Here is a 25,292-nt window from a genome sequence, read left to right as displayed (position 1 = left end):
TCGCATAAAAAGGACAACAGGACTAATATAATTGCTACAAACTTCACTTGAGAGCATTTAACCCAAACTTCGTTAAATGCAAATGCTTGTTATGAAAACTGACGACAGGCAACACTAAACATGTACTATGATAGGCAATGCTATCTAAACTAAATAAAGATGCATTTTTTGGTATTTTTCACTCAGAGAAATGCCAGAGAAGCTAACGGGCTGTTAGTAGATCCAGAGAAAAGTTGACAAGTCTCAATGAGAACATTAACTGTTAGTTGGATGTGTACATAGACAGCTTAATTTGTTATAAAACTCGAATTATGTCACACATCAACAAAAGCAACAGTACCAACCTCATTAATCTAAAGCGTTTACAATCGATTCCATCAATAAGCAAAAATGTTATTAATCTACAAGCGTACGCTTGTAAAGGTGGACCATTAATTCTGTGGACCAGTGATTCAATTGTCCACAATATACATATAATGGAATATTTGTTCCGAGCCCTCTTGAGGAGGGAGGAACTATATACTCAACTGGGTATTTTTGTTCAGACAATTTTGGCCGATCGATATATTCATCGTAGAGAGTTGTGAGTGGTATCATTAAAAAGCACATCCAGCGTAGAATATGGAATGAAAAAGAGTTTTTTGAATTTCGTTTTCTAGGGCGAGTTATCGTGGTTTAAATTTTTGTGAAAATTAGACCGATTTGCGTTAATTTAATTAACACTTTTCGGAATTTTTATCTAAAAATTAGTAATTTTGTTAAAATATGTTAAAATTGTTAACAAAAATGTTGCTGATTTAATTTTCAAGAACAAAAAAGTTATTGACTGATTTTTTTGGCTAAAATTTTGGGTAAATATTTCAAAATTCAGCTTTTTTCATCAAAAAATGCACGAAATAAGCTTCTTTATTGTTTGCCGAAAGTACACACCCAAAATCCACAAACACGATCTTTGTAAAATCCAACGGGGCTAGTCCTAATTCAACTTCCATTGTCAGTGCTCTGGAATTAAGGTTGGCCATTTTTTTTTACTTATCTCGATTATCAAAAACGCAGTATTTATTTTTGATTTTTCTTACAAATAAATTATCTATATCTATAACATTCGAAAAAATTAAGTGTTCTCAGTGGACGAATAGCAATTGCGAGGCTAATTATGGTTCAATCTTCGACTGCTACAATCCAAAAAAAAATCGGATTGTGATCAGTAGTCAGTCTTTTTTTTATGTTAGTCGATTTTTTTATGTTAGTTAAAGAACAGAAAAATTCAAATCAAAGCTCACCAGTGATTGGTTCAAATGGCTACCTAATCAGTTCCAAATTCAAGTATCTAGATTTTTACTCGAAAGCTTCAGGTTGTTTTGGCTTTTAAATTGTTTTAAATAAACAAGGGCTTTTTAAACTTTGACACTATTTTTCTCCTAATTAGTTCAACTTGTAGCTTAGTGCCAGCAAAGAAACAATGCTTCTTCTTTCTAATGAAACAAAATTTAATCGTTTTTGCGGCTTTACGCCTTAGTTATGATTTTCTAGCCTTGATACCACCAGATTTCTCAAAAAATTTTTCAATTAAGCAGCCCATTCTTCACGCGTTTCTTGTTTTTTTTTTACATTGTGACATTATTGACATTTCACATAACAAATTATTGGCGTTCAAAATAAGACGCCATTGAACAAATCAAAATTTTTAAAGGTAGAGATTATGGTTTTAACGGCTTCGATACCCCTTCCGAAGAGTTTAATTGAGTTTTTCTTTTACTTTTGTCTTTAACTGTCGTTTTCACTTTGACTTTTAGCCGTCTGAAATTTTCTGCAGAATGAAAGGTCTCACTGGCTGTTTATGGAAGATTAGATGAACCTATATTCTGACTTGAGTAGATAGCTGATGGCCTTCATGAGTTCAAAAACAATTGTTTAAAAAAACACTTTCTAACTTCTCTTTTCTTCTTTTTTTTGTCTGTTTTTGATACCTAGTGTGGTTAATTAAAGATAACTTGTGACAATATTAGCTTCGAGAGAATGCGCGAGTGTACAAAATCTGAAATTTTTTACAGAATTTGTTAGTACTGGCTTCGACACGGTTTCTTTGCAAAAAAAAAGTAAATTAATTTTTCATTGTTGTCTTTATTTGACGTTGTTTTGTAAACGTAGGGCATATTCTGAATAATTACTAAAGTCAAGGGCTTCCTTCGGACGTCTAAACGCACTTACGTAATTATTTCATTTTATAGCTAATGGCTTTCAAGACTTCGAAAATAATTGCTTTCGAAAAACACAAAATTATTTCTTAATTTTACCTTTTTTCGCTTTTTTGTTGACTTTTTACCTAGGTCTAATTACTGAGAGGTCACATACTACGGTATTGGCATTCGAAGATGGCGTAATCGGTAATCGAACATATTTTGAAGGGCAGAAAAGGGCTTTACGGCTTCGACAACGTTCTCTCACAGGTTTCATTTAAATTTTTGTTTTTGTTTGTTGTCTCAATTTGTTGTTCTTTTTGTAACCGCAAGAAAACCTGAAAAAGGTCAGGTTTTAATGTCCTCCTATATAGAAGTCCTCCTTAATGTCCTCCTTATATTAAGCATGATAGAAAACTGTTTCTTGGTACTAGCTGCTTGTTACTAGTAGACAGCTAGTTTCACTCGGCCCAACAGCCTTGTTTCAATCCAAACATTTAATCGAATTCAATACGATAAAGCAATAGTCTAATGAAACACGTATTACCTTCATCTCCAACGGTTCTCTAAAATTAACTTTTTTGCACCCATCCACTCATCCCATCGCATACCAAATTTAATTTAACTAACACTTAGCGACTGCTTTTGATCAAAACTTATAACAAATTGCAAATTACTTCGAAAACGTATCAGATCTTCTTCGAGAACCCATTTTGTTGTCACTCAACATGCAACAATAAAACTTCAGCTTAACATTCAATGCTTAACCAAGACCAATGAATAGAAGTTCTATAAAAAGAGCCGAGAAAATGCAGTTTTGTTATAAAATACGGAGAATTTCCCCCCAAACATTTCAAAGCATAAAATGCCAAGAGTGCGACATATTGAAAAAACAAAGCGCCTTTTCACTTTGCAAAATGAGCTATTAAGAACTGAAAAAAGATAAAACATCGCCGGTAGATTGTCGGAAAATAGCCGCGATAGACGCTTGCGGCCTTCCATGAATTGAAACAACCAAAGAAATAAGAGAGACAGATTGACCACCAGTCCTTTAATAGACACATACGCTCCATATGGAAAAAACCCTAATGGAGCTTTTTCAAAAATTAAAATTCGAAATCAAAAATTCAAGACTCTAATACTCAAGAATTAGGGCATATACGTTTGGCACTGCTTAGATGCACACTATTGACCTTTAACAAGTAAATGTTCATAAAATTTAAAGTTCATTAAGCGAGTTCAGAAGTCATTTTTTAGTGAGGTAAGTCACACAATTGACCAAAAACCAGAACAAATGACATGATGCACACAAATTTTCACTTCAAAGCAGTAGAAATCACTGAAATGGAAAAATTCAATTCCAAAAGGTCAGGTCGCAAGAATAATCAATGGAGACCACGAATTAAAAAACTTAACAGGACAAGTCCTGAAATACAAGTTAAAAATTGAATGAAAAACTTAGAAGTACTCTACCTGACCAGAAGATCAACTGAACAAAGAGAGCCAAAACGAACAAACAAAATCATCTCAAAGTTGAGAAACTAAAACAATCAAACAAACTAAACAAAATTATACTCATTCCTAAAACTCGAAGCTTTTACCCCTGAGGCAAAATTTAATCGCTTTAAATATACCTATTACAAAAATATCCTCAAGACCAATTTTTGTTTCTGAAATCGGTCCAGTATCATACCTGCAAGACCTGAAAAAAACAAGGGCCCTTGAAGATCGATTAACTCAAAAATGAGAAAGTCTTTACAAAGAAATCAATTGCAAATTTTAATGAAATGTTGCTGAAAATCGAGATATTAATATCTTCAGAATCATTTCCGTGTCTGTAGAGGCTATCCAGTAACCGATTTCCAAGCCTTAGAAAATTCATTAGCTCACAAAGATCGATAGGCAATAGTTTTTAGTATTCTGTTAAAATGTTGAAAATCATTCCATTACCCCCTCGCAACTATGCAATAAGAAACTATAAAACAGCGGACAAGGTTTCCTGGCTACTGAGCCAGGAAAACTTAAAAAATGCGAAGTTTATAAAAAAATTTCTGAAATTCGAAATGTTAAATTGTTGAAAACAATTCCATTGACACCAACAACCATTCAGTAACTTTTTATCAGACCGTCGAATAGGTTTTCTTGCACTTGAGAATGAACCAATATTTAAAAAAAATTGACAAAAATTATAGAAAACTTTTAAAAATTGCAGATTTCATTAAAAAATGCTGAAATTCGAGACATCTAAAAACCACTCCATTGAAAACCACTCCATTGTCACTAGAAACTATGCAGTGCCCTATTATCAAACCTTAAAGGAGCTTCTCTGGTCCCTGAAGCTAGAAAAACCCAAAAAACAAAAAATTTAAAAAATGCAAAAATTAGTATCATTTTGCGTGTTTGCGGTTGTAGTACCAAAACATATAGCTCACAAAATGGTCATAACAAGTAATAATGTTTTGCAAAAGACCTTCAACAACTTCTTAAAACTTCAACCTACGACTAATCATTCAAAAACCTCAAAAAACAATCACAAAAAACATGAAAAATTGAACCATTTTGAGCCCAAAAACTCCTAAAAATGACCTTTAAACGTTAAATTAAGGCCATCCCAGCAGCTGGACCACTCTAAGCACTTGAAGAACTACTAAAACCCACTTTTGGCCTCTTATGAAACAAAATGCCCGCAGGGCTTTACCTGTTTAATCCGTTTTGAAAGATCAAAGTCAATGAAAAATATGTGAAAAGATAAAATTTAGCAGGACAAGTCTTGAAATACAATTCAAGGAATTGAATAAATAACATAGAAGTACTTTACTTGAACAGCAGATCAATTGAACAATACCAGGCAAAACACAAAATCATCTAAAAAATAGAGAAAGTAAAACAACCGAACAAACTAAACAAAAGTATACTCATTACTAAAACTCGACGCTTTTAACCCTTAGGCGAAATGTCATCCCATCAAATATACCTATTTTAAAAATATCTTCAAGACCAATTTTTGTTTCTGAAATCAGTCCAGTATTATATCTACATGACATGAAAAAATTCATTCGCCCGTGAAGATCGATTAACTCAAAAATGACTGAAAAATTCAAATAATGAAATCAATAGCAAACCTTATTGAAATCTTGCTAAAAATCGTAATTTTCATATCTTCAGAATCATTTATGTGTCTCTAGAGTATATCTATTATCCCAATTCCAAGCATTAAAACATTCATTAGCTCAAAAATTGATGGGCAATGATTTTTAGAAAAAAAACTCAAAACACAAATAGAAATTCGTTCCATTAAAATGTTGAAAAACCGTTCAATTGCCCCCTAGCAACTATCTTATAATATACTATTGATCCCTGGATGAGGTTAGCTGGCTACTGAGGCAAAAAACTGAATAAAAGACATGTTTTGAAAAAAACTTGAAAAAAAATTGCAAAATTTATCAAATTTCTAAAATTCGGAAGGTTAAATTGTTGAAAACAAATCCATTGAAGCTATCACACATGCAGTAAAATTTTATCAGACCATGGAAGAGCTTTCTGCCGTTAAGAACAGACAAAAAATCAAAAATTGACAAAAACTTTAGGAAACCTTAAAAAAGTTGCAGGTGTTAAACAAACAAATGCCGAATTTCCAGACATTAAAATATTGAAAACCAATCAATTATTACTAGAAACCATGCACTGCTCTATTATCAAACCACAAAGTACATTTGCTGACCCCTGAAGCTGAAAAAACTCGAAAAAAATTCAAAATTAGTTTCATTTTGCGTGTTTGTATTTGTAGTACCAAAACATATAGCTCATAAAATGGTCATAGCAAGTAATTTTGACTCGCAAAAGGCCTTCTTCATCATTTTTCGAAAACTTCAACCTAAGACTAATCAAACAAAAAAATCACGAAAAAACATGAAAAGTTGGAATATTTTGAGTTCAAAAGCTGCACCGCTCTAAGCACTTGAAGGACTACTGAAGCCCACTTTCGGCCTCTAATGAAACTTAATGCCCGCTGTGCTTCACCTGTTTATCCCGTTCTGAAAGATCAAAGTCATTGAAAAATGTGTGAACACATCTTAAAAAAACACAGCACCCCAATACAATTCAAATTCCTTCAATTGTAAAACATAGCTGGCAGATTGCCAGAAAATAGCCGCAATAGATTCGTAGATCGGCAGTCTAAAAAAACATTAAAAAAAAAGACCAAAAAAATTCGTCTTTTCATTGAAGAGTGATCTGTTATATTTTGATTAAAAATCTGTATAAGTTATTGCTGCCTCTATTAGCTGATCTCAAATAACCTTCATTTAGAGTGACACACACCCATTTGACCTTATCTCTTTGAATTAAAGTAAATAAAAGTCAATTTTAAAGTGAGGAAGTCATTTTTGAGAGTGAGGTAAGTCAAGTGTGACCAAAAATTTAATCACGCGCATTAACAAAAAAACTCGCTCCACTAAGAGCGAAAAATGACGTCACACATGCAATTCAGTTGAAATTGCATGAACGAATGAACAAAAAGTGGCTGTGATGTCATATGGTCGTAACAAAAATCATGACGACGAAATAAAAAAACATAGCAGGACAAGTCCTGACGTACAATTCAAAGAATTTTCATTGACTAAACACGAAAACTAGACCTAGAATGAACTATGATTGAATTGAGAAAACCATTATAAAAATCAGATCAAAAAATAAGAAAAAAAACAGAAAATCAATGTCAAAATGCCGCATGTGAACAAAACCACTAGCGAGAAAAAAAATTTAATTCAAACAAAAAACTAGACCAAGAACGGACTAAAAAAACTGTAAAAATCAAAGTGAAATTGCCGCATGTGAACAAAAAACCACTAGCGAGGAAGCGAATTTTTGTTCAAACCCCGTTTTCTAACTCTACTTTAAATTTAGAGCGAAAAAAATTCACCCCGCAAAACCACTCGCTTTTTCGCTCCACCTCCTGTTTCGGCGTGACCAAAATCACTACTCCAATTTGACTTCAAAAATCATGAAAATGTGTGAACAGATCTTTAAAAAAAAGACAGCGCCCCAATACAATTCAAATTCTTTGAATTGTAAAAAACCAAGAGAAGGCCAATAATAGCCCCAGCTATCGCTGTGCGGCTATTAAAAAATACAGCGCCCCAATACAAATCCAACTCTTTGAATTGTAAAACATAGCCGGCAGATTGCCGGAATAGCTGCGAAATAGACTTGCGTGCCGTAAAATACAGATGGAAAAAGATACAGAAGTGAGTTGATAATAGTTATCGTCGCCGCCTATAAAACTTACAAGTTTATTTCAAAGGTTGTTTTTGGGTGCAAAAAAATTTTCCCTGTCGCGTCTCGAACCGGCGATCTCCGGATTAACAGCCAGTCGCCTTAACCACTCGGCTGTCGGACCATACAATCTGTTTTCTTACAATCAACTTTGTTTTAGGAACAGATTCTGTTTCTGAATAACCGCAATTTAGGTCACGCAGAAAGCGTGAAATCAAGCGCGAAAAAGCCATTTAAGCAGTGACGAGACAGAATGTTCTAGAACAAATGTAAAACGAAAATGAAGCGTCAGACGACGAAACAAAACAAAACCAAGAGCACCGCAATATAGCTACGCTCAGCTTACAGCTTCGCAGCTATAAAAAAACCACGATGTCCCCAATAATAGCCGCTATCTCCCCAAGTTTAGGCAAGCTAGGCTGACTGGGTGAGGGGAGAAAAGTAAGGAATGGGGCAAAAGTAGGACGTGGAGCAAAAGATGGGTGTGGGGCATAAGTGGAGAAGGGGTCTAGACCATTTATACTTGCCCTTAAAACCCTTAATCTACCCATATGCAGCAGAATTCAACGGATGAGAGGTGTAATGTGGTGGCCCGGGGTGTACGAGGGTCTAAACTGTTCCTCAAAACCAAAAAGTTATTTCCATCAGCCGTTTCAAGAATAATTACTTAGACGCTAGTATTGATCTTAGATGAAGGCTCAATAAGTTAAAGCTCTCGTACTTTACCAGTTTATCCCGTTTCCCATTACAAATCGACAGCAAAAAGACAAAAAGTACTGATGAAATTGCAACAAACTTCGTTCTAGATTTATACACATCAGATTTCAAATGGCATGCACCTTCAAAAAACCAAATTACAAAATTCAATGCGAGACAGATAAAAATGATTTGATTACATAAAATCGATGAAAAATGCTGATTTTTAAAATCTACTCCATTGTTTTCAAATTTTTGAAACTTAAATTCACTCAAATTTCATTTCAACGCAAAACAGCGGAACAAATATTATACGTTAAAATAAAAAAAACAAAACCACACTCAAAAGTTGTTGAGTTGCAAGAATATACGCTAACTCCAAGTTATCAGGCAATTTTATTTCTATTTCTGGGAGATCACGATGTAAAATTCCGCACCTAGTTCGTCAAGAACTATCATGCAGAGGATCTCCAAACAACTAGACCCACACAAGTCTTCCAAACTCTACACCATTTTAATAGCTTTTGATGGATAAGAATTCAAGACAAAATACTTTCCATATCCATATCAAGCATAGCGGCTGAGATGCTCAACCATGATCAGGCCAAAGGACATCAACTAAGATATAATCAAAGTCATTAACAAACTGAATTCATGCAGTTGCAACAAAATCTTGATCCAGAAAATAGCGATGCGCCTTAGTTAACGAAGGCCGCAGAGAAGAATTATTAAGCAATAATCGGACAACTGTTACCTGTTTGGGATGTCCCTGAAATTCCTGCTGAGCTCCTCTCCATATCTGCTCTTAGCTCTGACGTCACCTGCGTGAACAAGATATTCCAATCCCACTTACGGTCGTCCTCAACAACTTCTGCTTCGGGGCTCAAGGCGAATCTGGCGAGACTTTTGAGGTCTATTTCGTTGTCGAGAGTAAACATGGCGGAATGTTTCTGCAAGGCGTTCTCTAGTTCGTTCATACTGGCTATTTGCACTGCCGCAGAGGGAGCTGCCGCAATCGATGAAGAAAACTCACGTTCTTGCATGTCATCTGAAGCAACAATTATATCCATTATTTACTGTAAGCTTTACCGCACAACAATATTCTCTGATCCAGATTCAAATGGCAAATCTATAAGCATAGCTGGCAGATTTCCAGAAAATAGCCGCAATAGCTTTGTAGATCCGCAATCTCAAAAAGATGGAAACAGACCAAAATAAATTTTTCTTAAATGCTGAGATGCTAGATTTTGATTAAGAATCTGTATAACATATAGCTCTTTCTATTCGCTGCTCCCAAATAGCCTTCAATTAGAGATACACACACCAATTTGACCTTATCTCTTTCAATTAAAGAAAAGTCAAATTCAGAGAGAGGAAGTCATTTTTGAGAGTGAGGTAAGTGAACAATGTCAGCCAAAAAACAAAATCTCCAAAGGCGAGAAACTATAATAATCAAAACATAGCTGGCAGATTGCCAGAAAATAGCCGCAATAGATTCGTAGATCGGCAGTCTAAAAAAACAGTAAAAAAGACAGACCAAAAAAATTTGTCTTTTCATTGAAGGCTGATCTGGTATATTTTGATTAAAAATCTGTATAAGTTATTGCTGCCTCTATTAGCTGATCTCAAATAACCTTCATTTAGAGTGACACACACCTATTTGACCTTATCTCTTTGAATTAAAGTAAATAAAAGTCAATTTCAAAGTGAGGAAGTCATTTTTGAGAGTGAGGTAAGTCAAGTGTGACCAAAAATTTAATCACGCGAATGAACAAAAAAACTCGCTCCACTAAGAGCAAAAATGACGTCACGCATGCAATTCAGTTGAAATTGCTTGAACGAATGAACAAAAAGTGGCTGTGACGTCATATGGTCGTAACAAAAATCATGACGACGAAATAAAAAAAACCAAGAGAAGGCCAATAATAGCCCCAGCTATCGCTGAGCGGCTATTAAAAATAAACATTAAAATCATTGCTAAAACTCTTGAAGCTTTAACCACGAGGGCCAAAATTATTGCATTCAAATAACCATAAACTCCCGCTCAAGCCTGGAAAGCGCTTAAATGTTCAAAAAAGATTTTAAAAAATATGACAAACTTAGGATTGAAAACCGCAAAACTTAAAGGAAGTCTTAAATTCGAAAATTAAAAAGTTCAAGACCACTTATATGTCTCTCGAATCTGTACAGTAACCCATCTGTAAGAACCAACAAAGCTTTATTGGCCCGTAAAGATCAAACAGAGAAACAATTGCAGATTCAATGAAATGCTGCTAAAATTTGTGATAAAAATTTTTGTGATAACATTTTTTTATTGTCTACAGAAGCTATCCAGTAATCTAATTTGAAGCCTTAAAGTTTCATTGGCTCATAAAGATCGATCAAAAACGCAAAAATGCCTGATATAATTATATTGAAAACCATTTCGGTTCCACTAGAAGCTATTCACTGACCTATTATTGAACCCTTCAGGAGGTTCCCTTGACCCTGGGGCTGGCAAAACACTAATTACAAGAAATTTCATAAAACATCGCAAAAAATAGTACCAATTTTCGTGTTTATGATTGCAGTACCAAAATATATAGCTCATAAAATTGTCAAAACCTGAATTTATAACTTGCAAAAGATGCTTATCAATTCAATTTTGACAAACGTCAAGACTATTAAAAAAAATGACCAAAGATCGTGCAAAATTGTACCACCTAGAACTCAAAATCGTTAAAATGACCTTTTAACGTTAAATTAGGGCCTTCCCAGCAGCTGCACCACTCCAAGCACCTGAAGGACTACAAAAGTCAACTTTGGTCATCTAATGAAACTTCATGTCCTGTGGTACCTGTTTATCCCGTTTTGAAAGATCAAAGTCATTGAAAAATGTGTGAACACATCTTAAAAAAACACAGCACCCCAATACAATTCAAATTCTTTCAATTGTAAAACATAGCTGGCAGATTGCCAGAAAATAGCCGCAATAGATTCGTAGATCGGCAGTCTAAAAAACATTTAAAAAAGTTATTGAAAAAGGTATGACAACATCCTAACAAGAAAAACATAGCAGGCCAAGTCCCCAAAAAAATTCTCATGAAACTTAATGCCCGCAAGTTACCTGTTTAACCCGTTTTGAAACCTGAAAATCATGGAAAAAGGTGCGAAAAGAATTGAATGAAAACGTTAGAACTACTGTATCTGATCAGTCAAGATAGGAGAACAAACAATCAAACTAGACAAAAAAATGTTCAACTGTGAACCTGGACGTCAAATTTTATCTACTTATACCCAATAATCCACGGACAAGCCTCAAAAGGTGTTTAATGGCCACTAAACTTGAAAACGAAATTGCAACAATTTGTATCAATTTGCGTTTTTATGTTTGCAATACCAGAACATATAGCTCACAAAATGGTCGAAATAGACCTATAATAAAATTTAAACTTGGACCGATAAAACGAAAATTCGAAAATGACAAAAAACCGTAAAAAAATTCACCATTTTGCGCTCAGAAATCCACGACCATTTAAAATTAAATTAGGGCCTTGCCAGCAGCTGCACCGCTCTCAGCGCTTGAAGGACAACTTAAACAAGCTAAGGGCCTCTGATGAAAACTGATGCATGCTGTGCTTTACCTGTTTTAACCACTCAAAGTGATGGAAAAAGGTGTCAGAACATTTTACAAAAAAACATAGCCAGAAGAAATTGGGAAACGACCCGAAGGATAAATAGACCAACCTTACTGAAAAACTGAGATAAAAAGTATCCTAATAATTGGCACTAATCACTTAGAAACATTAAACAAGAAAAGGAAAAATAAAAAGCATCTGACCAGATAAAATGATAAAGCATTTGATAAAAAAAATTCTTTAAAGTTCACAGTCCAAAACAACTATTGGCAAAAGCCATGCAACACGTTTGGCTTTTGCTCCCTAAACGGAAATGAAATGACAGAAAACCCCAACGAAAAAATTCAAGTAGCGAAAACGGAGGTAACGAAGAGTAAATGAAAGACAAAAAAATTCTGCTAAAATTTAACAAAATTTAGCTACAAATAATGGCTAAATCACCAATTTGCCAATTCCAGACCATTATTTCTTTTTGAAAATTCAATAACTACTTCTGCTTAAGCTTACACCAATCCAGCACATTGCCGATTTAAAAGCAAAGAACGGAAAAAATAGAACTAAAATAAGTATTACTCTCAGTAGAAAACTGCCTGTCTACGTTCCAGCGACTTCGAGGAACCTCTACAAGCCTCTAGAAAACCTCTACAAGAAAGATTGCACATAAGTAGAAACAAGCTACTTTTTAACAAATTCAGAAGAAATCATCAAAAGTAAGCCAAAAAAACTCAAAACTTAAGCCAAAACAATCAGAAGTCAGCAGAAACAACTAAGTCGAACCACAGATATCTGTTGCGGCCGCTCAAGAATCTCAGCGGAACAGATATATCACAGCCTGGTTCTCGAGCTTTACGCCGCCCTGGTTCTTCACAGAATCCAATTGTCTCACAGAAATAATTAGTCGCTCGGACGTATTAAAGGACTGTAACTTTAATTTCGTTGATTGAAGTTAAGAAAATCCTCAGTGATAATCTATGTTCAATCTGGTGCTGCAGGTTGTAAGGCTTCAACCAAAAACTAGAATTGTTGCTAAAATCTCGTCAAAGCTCAACTAACTTAAAACTCGCAAGATCTTAAGAACTAGAAAAACTTAGCAAAAAAGACTGAAGTTGTTAGAATCAATTTTTAGTCTAATCTGAGAGCCAACTGCTCTTAGTATCAGTATCTAATGCTTCTGAATACAAAACAGTTTCACAATTCAAACAATTCGGTTCAAGTAAATAGTCAAATATTTATCATTTATAATATAACATCATTGGTAAATCAAGAAAATGATTTAGGTCATTGTTTACATAGTAAATGTCAAATTACTGCAATATTTACTTGTATTGACATGAGCACGGATGGTGACTACGTAGCTCTAAATCCCTCAAACGTACGGTACTTTACCTTTAATGAACAGCTAAAATATCAAAACAAGCAATTTAAGAACTTTAGCAATAAATGACAAAATATCGAAAAATGTCAGTTTTGCACCATATAAGTGCTTATAGCCACACTTGTGGGTCTGATGCAATAACGTTCATTGGGTCCACAAGTAGCTAAGAGGTTACCCTAACCTTGTGCTATGAACTCGGGCTCCTCGGGTTTTCCATTCCAAAAATCGGGGGGGGGTTGTACAAAATTTCGGCCCCAACTTGTAAAAAATTTGTTTTGACCATATTGGAGTTTTGACAAATTCTATGTTTTTTCAGTTTCAAAGGCTATTTCTTGCTGTCTGATGGCTCTTGTTGCTGATTTGGAGTGGTGCCGACATCACCGGCCCTGTTTTCGATCTGGGAAACACCATCATAGAATACTGGCGTTAACTTCACGACTGTCCGGTTTAGTTCTCAATGTGCCATTTTGACTCTCGCTGACCGCACAACACCGTCGTTATCAGTGTAGATCTCAATGATCTGTCCAGCTTGTACTCACAGTGTTTCACGGAGTCATCTACTATCCATACTAACTCGCCTTCTTTCAAGTTTCTTTTGACAACTTCGATCGCTGGTTCCAGTGAGGAAGGTTTTCGCGAGTCCATCTTTTCCAGATCATGTCGGCATATGCTTGAGCCGTTTTGAAAGATTTCTTTAAGTCATGGAGCGTTCCCTGGATGGCATGAATCGTGCACTCCCGTTCTCTCGTCTCAACAGGAAATGATTTGGTGTGAGTGCCGTAGAGTCTTCAGGGTCGCCACTTACTGCTGTCAGGGGTCTTCCGTTGAGAGTCTGCTCTACAAGACACATTGTTGAGCTCAGTACTTTGTCGGTAAAGCTTCGGATGTCCAAGATTGCAATCATGACTTTCTTGCAACTTTGAACTAATCCCAGATTCTACCAAAGTGTGGGGCTCCAAGTGGATTGAATTTGCAAACAATCTTCGCAGCTAAGACACTCTCAATCTTAGCTTTATCCAACTCGCATATGAATGCTTTCAGCTCGTTGGCGGCGCCAACAAAATCTGTTCCCTTACCGCTGATGATGGTACTTGGGTAGCCACGTCTTGCAATGAATCTTGTCACTGCAGCTAGACATGACTCGGTGTACAATGACTGTGCGACTTCGATGTGCACTGCTCTCGTTGTTAGACATGTGAAGAGGCAGCACCATCTTTTCAAAGTACGTCGTAGGAACCGCCGATGGGTCCGAAGTAATCAACACCGGTATGGGCAAATGAGAACACATGTTCAGCGAGTCGTTCTCGAGGTAGGTCTGCCATAAATGGGTGGATTGGGTTGGCGTTCCTGTGTCTGCATTTGATACATCTCAACTTGATTTTTCTTAATGCGTTTAGCAATCGAACAATCCAGAACTCTTGTTGAAGAATGTTTCTTACGTACTCTGTGCCTTCATGTAGGTTGTCTCGATGTGTTTTTTCCAACAGAAGTTGTCCAACTGGATGTTTCGCTCTTAACAATATTGGATGTTTGGCATTGTAATCGAGATTTGAATGTTTCAGTCGACATTTCACTCTAATTGTTCCGTCTACCTCTATGAAGGGTTACAGTTTGTCGATGATCAGTGTTTCGGAGACCTCTTTGCTGTTTGCTATCGACCTTGAAACATTCAGCAAGCTTTCGTTTTGAACAACTCAAAACAGTATTTGCTCTGCTTGATGAATTTCGTGTGCTTTGAGGGGTCCCTTCTACTTCGTCTTGAACCTCATGCAGTAGGCAACGAATTTTCTAATTCTCTTGAAGGTACTGTATTGTCTCCAGTCAAATAGTTGGTATAGTTTAGTTTCTATGGCTACAGTTCTGGTAACTTGCTCGGGTTCGAGTTCGTTCTCTTGGCACCATGGCTTTGGCCACTTATCTTTGCTCCGTTGTAGCCATGCCGGTCTTTTTAACCACATGGACTCCTTGAATCCTTCAATGGACATCCCTCGGGTTCCGATGTGGGAAGGGTTTTCGACACCTTTGACGCTGTTCTGTTCGCAACGAAAGTTGTTCCTTCTTGTACGCTGCTTGTAGCCAATGTTGCACCGTTGATGAGTCGGTTCAATGATAGATTTTGTCAATTCTGACATCATTTTCGCTGAGTATCTGCTTTCTGAGACGAACTCCGTAGACTGCGGCATGGAGTTCTAACTTCAGTATTGTCATGTCTAATGGGTTTCATTTGCAGTTTGTCTTCGGTTTTATTCGGTTCCTTTTGATCACCTTTCCGAACGTATACAGCAGTGACGTTCGTGTCAATGGTTTCTTGGTAGCGCTTCTTTAGCGTTTCAACTCTCTGCAGACGCATATTTCATCGCTGAATCGTGTTGTTTGCTCCAACGTTTGATTGCTCGTTGTTCCTCTTTCAAATGTCCGGTGACATCAGTTTGAGGCGTAGAACTCGATATCCCACCACTTACTCAACTGGTTCGCTATTTTATCATCAGCAATTGATGTTGCTGTTGTGGCAAGAGTTGCTGCCTGCTTCGCTGGTAGCGGACCACTTAAGGCCCGGCCAATTTTGGATTCGACTGCCCATGGTATAGCTTTGTCTTCTGACTTTCTGCATTTGAAAGGGTGATGAATGTCGTAACCATCTTGTCCAAGAATCACTTGAAACTCGTTTATATTGTAGGTCTGATTTGGCAAGTTTCTCAATTGGGGTACAAGGCTTTTCAACTCTCGCAGCTCCACAATCTGGTCACCGAATTTCAGTTTCCCGTGCACATAGAATTGCAGTGTTGCAAATGGTGAGACTTCTCATGGGCTGAAACAGCTATAGGCACTATTTCAGTCTGGACATCTTGTGAGCCATGGATCACCGCTACTGATAAGGAGGCTTTTCGGCCTTGAGATTGACGTTTAGACATCACTGACTTTTCTACACATAAAATCGAGGATCCTGAAGTATTGCTAGTATATTTAGGCTTAAGTCTATTTGTCAGCTTGATTCGCACCACTGGGAGTCCTTGAGTAATGTTATTGCTAATGCCGTTGTAGCATCTTAGACAATCTTTGTAGTATCCTTCTTCGGTTAGTCGCTTTGCAAAAGTCTGTTGTGTCGCCTTCCACAGCTGGGCACACTAAATGTCCTGATTTTGCAGTCCTTCGACATGTGATCTGGTCTCACACAATTGAAACACAGTCGGAACTTCTTGACATGCTCTCGTCGTTCATTTACTTTCATTGATTTGAAATTTTGAAGCAATATTCGAGATTCTTGTGTTTGCTTGACTCTTCAGCGTTTGAAGCAAAGGTGCTCGACTTCGGTTTATCACGACTTTGAAATTTATTTCTGTCAAACGACGAGTTTGTCTGTGCTAACAAGTTTTCACTAATTACTGCTATAGGCGCTAGCCACTCCTTGAAAACAATCAGGTTGCCTCTCAGTAGTCGACGATCATGCTTATGCTGCAACCACTGTTCTCTCAGTTGCGGAGAAACTTTTCTCGTTGAACTTTGCCCTCCTCCTGATTAGAGGTCGGATGTGTATCCAAGTTGAGTCGAAGTGTTCACCACATTTGTAACATTTGCAAATGTGACGTTACTCGCAGAATTTTCGTGCCTAACTGGAGGATGTGTATGTATTTTCTTGAATTGAGCGTTGAAAATGACATCTGATCTGCCATACGTCTCACAGAAAATATCCAAAACATGATAACATGATTGTGAGCTGAATCCCATTCCCGATATTGCTGCTTTTGCTTGACCCTTGAGACTGACCCTTGACATCGTTTCCGTATCGCTGATTGGCTTTTGATGAACAACGTCAAAAAGAACTGCCCACTCTGGCCACTCCAGTGGATCTCGTGAAAACTCAGTCAGTTGTAGTTTTGGCAAGCCACTGGCACCACTTCTCTGTAATGGCTGGTAATAACTAGGGGAGTGGTTCGGTTCATTGTGCTCCTGTTTCTTCACTCGGCAGACCTGTTTCGGGAGTTGTTTACGGGACTGTGACTCGTGTTTCTGTTCTAGAAAGCTGACGTTCCTTGCTGCTGAAACGTTGTCCTTGTCAACGGCGCTGGTGGGTCCGTAATTCTAATTGAGTTATGGATTATTGGTTTCTTGAGAATGTTCGGTTCTGTCAGTTGTGTTGAGAAAAGTCCTTCACCCGGTTGGAACAGCGGGGTAGTTTTCCGTAGGTTATGAAACGTTTGTCAACTTTGCCCTGTGTGACATTCATTGGAGGGTCGATAACAACATTTGAGGATAATGGCCGTCTAGGAACAGACTGTTGAGCCACTGATTCTGCCCACCCCGCTGTTCTTTCTTGACTGCGTCTTCATCCAACACTTTCTATATCATTTGACACTTATCCAGATGCCCTTGAGCCTCCTTTGGTCAGCTCAAGTTTCAGACGTCTTTGTTCTTTGTCGGCTTCAGCATTCTGTCTTTCGTTTTCAAGGGCTCGCTCATGCTGTCGAAGACGCAGTTCGTCTTCTTGTTGCATCTTTAGACGTAACTCCTGTTGTTGTTGTTGTAAACGTAATTCTTGTCCCTGACGACGAAGTTTATTTCCTCACGCTCCTGTTCTAACACCAACCGCCGATCTCGCAGTCTTTGCTCTGTTTTTCTCTCAGCTCTTAGGTTTTCGAGCTCCATTTCGTCAATCTGTCGCCTTCTTGATGATCGCGAGTTTGCAATACTAGGCTCTTTTCTACTTCAGTGTGTAGCAGAATGCCTGGAAGAGACCTCGATGTTCTCTTCAGCATTTTCTATCTCTTCAACTCCTGTATCAATTACAGTCTCGTTCGGATCTTTATCAACAGCCGATGTAGATGACACTAACGATGTTTGATTTCCACTACCTGCGGTTTGCTGGTACTGTTTAAGCATGCCTTGATGATAATCTTCATTCTCACTTAAAGTCGTCCATCAATCAGTAGCAATATTTGACTTCAAGATTTGTATAAGTGCTGCATGAGTTTGTGTTAGTGTATAAGTGCCGCATGAATCTAGTTTCGTTACAAGCTGTTCTAGTTTACTACACGATGCTTGCTTGCGGGAGTCGTCTACATTTCTGATCCCAACTCCTCTTCGAATTTCACTGCTTCTCTATAACGATTCCCATTTTTCCGACATTGTGTATAGTCGCAAGGTGTCTTTTCGTTGATTAAGAACGCATCTGCGATATTCTTCAATTTCTCTAAGTTTTGGTATTTGTTCAACTAAACATTTGAGTGTCTTCTTCTTTTCGCCTAATTTTCGTTCGGTGTCGGCATCGAAACTCTCCAAGTACTTTGGCTTAGGGAGTTGCCTCTGCTGCTGTCTGTTTTTCTTGAGATCATCTTACGTCTCGAAGAAACATTGAAATGCTCTTTCTGCGGACACTGTTTTCTTCTGAGCCAAAGGACTTCACATCAGCTAGATGTACGTCAAACGTTTTGAGCAATTCAGCCTGCTCAATTTCTAGTTTCTTGAGTTGGCCTGACCTCTTGTAGTCAGTCGTTTTCCAATGTCTATCGGGGCTCTTTCCAGTCATCGTGAGGATTTCGTTCTGGTCCACCAAATTGAATTGAAGAGATTCGTTGCTGTTCGTGTTGTTGTCCGGGTTGGCGGACCAAATGTTGCGGCTGCTCAAGAATCTTAGCGGAACCAATATATCACAGCCTGGTTCTCGAGCTTTACGCTGGCCTGGTTCTTCACTGAATCCAATTGTCTAATGATCTCACAGAAATAATTAGTCGCTCGGAAGTATTAAAGGACTGTAACTTTAATTTCGTTGATTGAAGTTAAGAAAATCCTCAGTGATAACCAATGTTCAGTCTGGTGCTAAATGTTGTAAGACTTCAGCCAAAACATGTATTGTTGCTAAATTCTCGTCAAGTAAGCTCAACTAACTTGAACTTAAGAACTAGAAAAAATTAGCAAAAAAGACTAAAGTTGTTACAGAATCAATTTTTAGTCTAATCTGAGAGCCAACTGCTCTTAGTAGCAGTATCTAATGCTTCTGAATACAAAACAGTTTCACAATTCAAACAATTCGGTTCAAGTAAATAGTCAAACATTTATCATTTATAATATAACGTCATTGGTAAATCAAGAAAATGATTTAGGTCATTGTTTACATAGTAAATGTCAAATTACTGCAATATTTAATTGTATTGACATAAGCACGGATGGTGACTACGTAGCTCTAAATCCCTCAAACGTACGGTACTTTACCTTTAATGAACAGCTAAAATATCAAAATAAGCAATTTAAGAAATTTAGCAATAAATGACAAAATATCGAAAAATGTCAATTTTGCACCATATAAGTGCTTATAGCCACACTTGTGGGTTTGATGCAATAACGTTCATTGGGTCCACAAGTAGCTTAGAAGTTACCCTAACCTTGTGCTATGACCTCAGCTCCTCAGGTTTTCCCTTCCAAAAATCGGGGGGGGGGTTGTACAAAATTTCGGCCCCAAATTGTAAAAAAATTTGTTTTGACCATATTGGAGTTTTGACAAATTCTAAGTTTTTTCAGTTTCAAAGACTATTTATTGCTGTCTGATGGCTCTTGTTGCTGATTTGAAGTGGCGCCAACAATATCCCCAGAGGTTATCAAAACTAAAAAAAAGTATTCAACAACTTAAAAAAAAGTTTATTAAATTTTTGATATTGCGCGAGCACACAGCCAAAAAACTTGGATGAAAAAGAATTTTGGAATGTATGCAAAATAGGCAAGTCCTAATAGGCGAAAAAACTTACCCAAGAAAAGATAAACGAAAAACTGCAATAAAATTTAAAAAAATTTCTCATTGTCAATTTTTCTCCACAGAAAAACATTTCATACCAAAAACACTGTGCTCACTTGGTAAGTAAGATTTCCTTTATTAATAGGCGTCTATTCAATTCCCACACAAAGCAGTAAAACAAAAAGCGTAAAAATTTGCCTGAAATCCAGCAAAATAGCTGTGAAAACCTGCAAATTTTTATAAGGTTCAATTTAATTACCAGAAACCTTCAAACCACTATCAGAACAACATAACAATATACAATATCAAACTCAATTTTCAAAACCAACAAAAAAATAAGAAACATATCTGGCAGATTGTCAGAAAACAGCCGCAATAGCTTCGTAGATCTGCAATCTCAAAAAGATAGTAAAAGAAAAAGACAAAAGAAATTTTTCATTAAATGCTGAGATGTTATATTTTGATCAAGAATCTGAATAACTTATTGCTGCTTCTATTAGCTGCTCTTAAAAAACATACTATTAGAGTGACATACACTCACCTGACCTTATCTTTTCGAATTGAATTTTGAAAAGTCAAATTCAGAGAGAGGAAGTCATTTTTCAGAGTGAGGTAAGTCACGTGTGACCAAAAATTCAATCAAGCGAATGAACAAAAAAACTCGCTGCACTAAGAGTGAAAAATGACGTCACACGCGCAATTCAGTTGAAATTGCATGAACGAATGAAAAAAAGCAAAATTGAAGTGGTTGTGACGTCATATGGTTGTACAAAAATCTTGACAACGAAATAAAGAAAAACCAAGATAAGGCCAATAATAGCCCCATCTATCGCTGCGCGGCTACTAAAAATTTTTCAAAAAAGCCGCACGTTAAAAAAATTTCTCTCACTTATAGAATTTTTTCACACTTCTATTTCTCGATCTCTCGTATGCAGCGGTATGAACAAAAAACCATTCTCTTTTCGCTTCACTCTTCCATTTTTTTCATTAATAATACACTTATGATACACACACAGAATATGCGCTAACGAATGCTTTTTGTGAATAGTTAACATGAGCACCGGAAAAACTTCGAAATTAACTGAGACAATTCATTTTAACCATTAATAAACAGATTTACACAGCATATATCATCACAACTTAAGGCACACGTACGTTCGTGTTTTCCGTTCAAACAAAATTGTTCAGATAAAAATTGAAGATTTAAATTTCTAGAGGTCTAAGCAGTTCCATGGTGCATAATTTCTCTTTTCACTCGCAACGAGCGAACTAATTCGTTGGACTAATTTTTGGACGGATAATAGAAGGTACTAATAAAAGTACTTCTATTCTGCAGCCTATTAGAATGTTCAGCTAGCTATTACAATAACGCATCATTACAAGGGTGTGAAGCTATTAATTATAGAAATGAACCCACCCAGTGTTGGTATGACCGGAATGTCGTCATCCTCTTCGGCCTCATCATCTTGAATTCCTTTGGCATCAGTACCACTTCTCTGTAGCCTCTGATCGACCATTTTCTGGTCGTTCTGTTCTTCCGAACCCCACCCACCCTTTTCGCCTGCATGTTGATAGGAATTTTTATTGTTGCTCTCGGTGACAGTGTTGGAATTGACATTTACACTTCTGCCTTCGAATGCTTGATCTTCCTCGGCCTGACCTTGCTTCAGAAAGTCGAGTCCCTCTGCAGAAAAAATAATAATTAGGTTGCTTGCTAAGGCTTCATTGTCACAAATATTACCAGATTGAAATTCCTGCTTTTCTACGCGGAATTTAGGTTGGTCAGTCTTAACAGTCACCTGTTCACATTTTTCTTAAAAGTATTAATGATATTATTGAGTGATTTTGCTTTTCCATAACCAACTGCAGTGCCTCAATAATTCTTCATCAACAGTGACCACGTCTTTTTTGTTTTGCCGCATCTGTCGCTCATTTAATTGTTCCGACCCCTCTTGAGGGGGGGGGGGGGGGCTATATACTCAAATGGGTTTTTTGTTCAGACTACTTTGGCCGATCGAGATATTCATCGTAGAGTTGTGAGTGGTATCATTAAAAAGCACATCCAGCGTAGAATATGGAATGAAAAAGAGTTTTTTGAAATTCGTTTTCTAGGGCGAGTTATCGTGGTTTAAATTTTTGTGAAATTAGACCAATTTGCGTTAATTTTATTAACACTTTCCGGAATTTTTATCTAAAAATTAGTAATTTTTTTAAAATATGTTAAAATTGTTAACAACAGTGTTACTGATTTAATTAGAAATTTGCAGTTTTTGCTAACTTTACTCGTTGATTATAAAAAAGGCAGCATTTTTTTTATTTTTTAAATAACAAACTATATATAATTCGAAAAAATAAGTGTTCCTAATGGACGAACAGCAATAGCAGGGCTAGTTTTGGACCAATCTTGGACTGTTACAATCCAAAAATACAAAAATAATTCGGATTGTAATCAGTCGGTCAATTTAAATTAAATTAGTCGATGTTTTAAATATTAATTGAAGAACAGAACATTTCAAATCAAAGCTCAGAAGTGATAGGTCCAATTGGTTTCCTATGCGGCTCCAAATTAACGCATCTAGAATTTTACTCTAAAGCTTATGGTCGTTATTTTCAAATAAATAATGGCTTATTGAATTTTTTCTATTATACTTTTGGTCAACTTTTAGCTTAGTGTCAGCAAAGCAAGAGAGCTTCTTCTTTCTACTGATTTAAAATTTAATCTCTATTGCGGTTTTACGCCTTAAGTTATGGTTTTCTTGCTTTGATACTACTAGATTTCATATTTTTTTTAAAAAAAAATTTACGTATTTGCCCATTTATCACGTTTTCCAGTTTTGTCACATTATCACGTTTTTGACAGTTCACATATCACAATAATGGAGTTCAAAAAAAGCACAGTTGATAATATTAATAGCCTTAAAAACAAAGATTATGGTTTTAACGGCTTCGACACTACTTTCTCGAAGAATTTAATTGAACTTTTTAATTTTGTGTTTAACTGTTGTTTTTTCTTTGTCTTTTTAGTCATATGAAATTTCCTGTATAAAGAAAGGTTTCACTGTCTTTTCATGGAACCATAGATGAGCCAATATTCTGAAATTAGAAGATAGCTGATGGCTTTCATGACTTTGAAAACACAATTGTTTTCCAAAATAAAAATAGACTGTTTAACTTCGCTATTTTGTTCCTTTTATTGTCTATTTGTTACCCGGTCTCGTTAATTACAGGTCAAATATGGCGCTAATTGTGTCAAGGAAAGGTTTTAGAAGGAATTCGTGTCACAAAATCCAATGTTTTTAGAGAATTCTTTATGACTTTACTGGCTTCGACACGGGTTTTTCAAAAGGTAAATTAACTTTTGATTTTTGTCATAATTGACGTTCTTATTGCAGCCGTAAAACATATTCTGGATAATTGCAGGCCTTAAGTGCTTCCTTTGGACGAATAAGGGAACCTATTTAATTTTTTCATTTTGTAATTAATGGCTTTCATGACTTCGGAAATATTTTTTCGAAAAGAAAAACAAAGTATTACTTAATTTTGCCGTTTTTTCTTTTTTGTCTTGTTACCTAGTCTCATTAATGAGATGTCACACACTACATTATCTGTGTTCGAAGACGGTGCAATCAAACATATTTTGAGGGCCAAAATATGGCTTTACGGCTTCAAAAGCGTTTTCTGGCAAGTTTTACTTGATTTTGTTTGTCGTCTATTTGTTGTTCTTTTTGTAACCGCGTAAAAAATTGAACACCGACAGGTCTTTACGCCTTTCTATAGAAGCATTGGCAATCATAAACCTATGGGATATTTTAGTTGAATTCTAGTGGTTTCCATCCCTTTGAAAATGTTTTATAAAAAAAATAAGCTTAACATTACTCTTTTTGTTCTCTATTGTCTAATTGTTACCAAGCCTTATTATGGACTGGTCCCATATATTTTCTGGTGAATTACAAATTATTTTGTTTAGATTCAGTTTTATCTGAAGCTTTTTTGACTTTGTTTTTAAATTTGATTTTTAAAACGGACAAAGTTTGTGATGTAATTATTGTTTGTTGTTTTTGTTTGATTTTGCTGTTCGCCTGACTCGCTTTCTTGATATTAGCATATCTCATCAATCTAATGCCTCATTTTTTATTCCACTGAGTTATTTGCTTTGGAGGCTATCTTTTCATTCATACACCAACTTTTTTGGGTTTTTCTATCTGTTCCTCATTTGTTAGACAATTATGCCAAAATTGTGGATGAGCGGTGTCGGAAGCTTATGTGCGATCGCACATTACCGAGCCTCCTTGTTTTAACTATAAATTTCAACGCAGACGAATTGCCCCCAAACGACCAGCAAGGAGTTAGCTCAAATTGTAGCTAGCTTCAGCTTAGGAAAGCCAGCCGTACTGGGCAAGGGGGAGGGGGTTCAATTTTTTATACCGCCTCAGAAGTATCGGCATATGGAGAATGTTCACTTAAAAACACAATGCATTAATGCCTTCTTGGAACTTCTACAGTTTTTCACGTTCCATGCGAAAAGTCACGAACACTTATCGGTCAGAGGAAAAATTAAATTAGAAAAGCTATAATAGCTGATACAAACTTCTTTTGAGAGCGATTAAAAATTCAGGTAAAAATTTTGCTAAGAAAATTATTTAATAGTAAACTAGTAATAAAAAAGTGCTCCTTTTTCTGTTGATAAAAGTTTAGTTAAAAGTGCTTCAAAGTCATGATGCTCTGTACATGATTCTTGGAATTCATCAGATGACTTCAAAAGTATTTTAGGAAATTTGCGGCTGAGCATCCATTACCCATCATTCAAGATACATTTTACAAGTTTTTTCTGACCAGAGGTTTCCCTAAGATTTTATTTCTGACAAGTTAAGGGCTTCTAAACTTTGGGATAGCTAAAGTTTAACAGCTACAGAATATCTATCAAATTACACAAACATTCAAGGATATTAAAAATTTCTTTCGCATCTTTTCAACAACTAGCTAGGCATGAAACTATGCTTACTGACCTAAATCAGCAGGAGCTCTTCGTCTTGCTCCAGGCCTTCGACCAGGTCTGTCCATATATCTGAAAACGATTATGATTGAACCAGAACGCTCATTTTCTACCATAAAGTTAGCTAAGTAAGCAGCTTGATCCGTTATCGCACACATTCCGTCTCACGTGCCAAATTTTTCCAGACTGTAACAACTAGCTGTTTTTTTAAGAAATGGTTAAAAATTATAGGACTTCGGATAATGTAATTAGTATTTTGTGGCCAATGGGCTTTAAAATATTTCAGATTACGTTCGAAATTAATACTGACTCACAGTTCAGAAGACAGGGGAAACAGAAACAAATACTCCTTTGATAATTTAAAATACAAAATAGAGAGTTCAATCTGCGAAAAGTGATCTGATCACATATTGTACGATTCTATTTTATACAC

The 25,292-nt window shown here is 36.3% G+C and overlaps 1 protein-coding gene across 3 annotated transcripts in view; it reads right to left on the bottom strand.

The window, feature by feature from the left end:
• The window catches only part of LOC142342763 (intraflagellar transport protein 43 homolog), a 31,242-nt gene extending 6,290 nt beyond the window's left edge, over nt 1-24,952 (bottom strand). For 2 of the 3 annotated variants that reach the window (XM_075394306.1, XM_075394307.1), the window contains exons 1-3: nt 24,873-24,952; nt 21,284-21,550; nt 8,905-9,198 (exon numbers count right to left, since the gene is read on the bottom strand). In XM_075394306.1, the coding sequence (XP_075250421.1) occupies nt 8,905-9,198; nt 21,284-21,550; nt 24,873-24,927 (616 nt within the window). In that variant the 5' untranslated portion in view covers nt 24,928-24,952. Of the gene's footprint in view, nt 1-2,727; nt 2,747-8,904; nt 9,199-21,283; nt 21,551-24,872 lie in introns of all 3 variants that reach the window. The other variant, XM_075394308.1, reaches the window with a different exon arrangement.
• Between the last annotated feature and the right edge of the window lie 340 nt (nt 24,953-25,292).

This window comes from Convolutriloba macropyga, chromosome 7 (assembly GCF_964194025.1).
Source record: "Convolutriloba macropyga chromosome 7, txConMacr16.3, whole genome shotgun sequence".
NCBI classification, from domain to species: Eukaryota; Metazoa; Xenacoelomorpha; order Acoela; family Convolutidae; genus Convolutriloba; species Convolutriloba macropyga.
The sequence above is the reverse complement of the archived record's forward strand: the minus strand, read 5'-3'. Positions and strand labels throughout refer to the sequence as shown.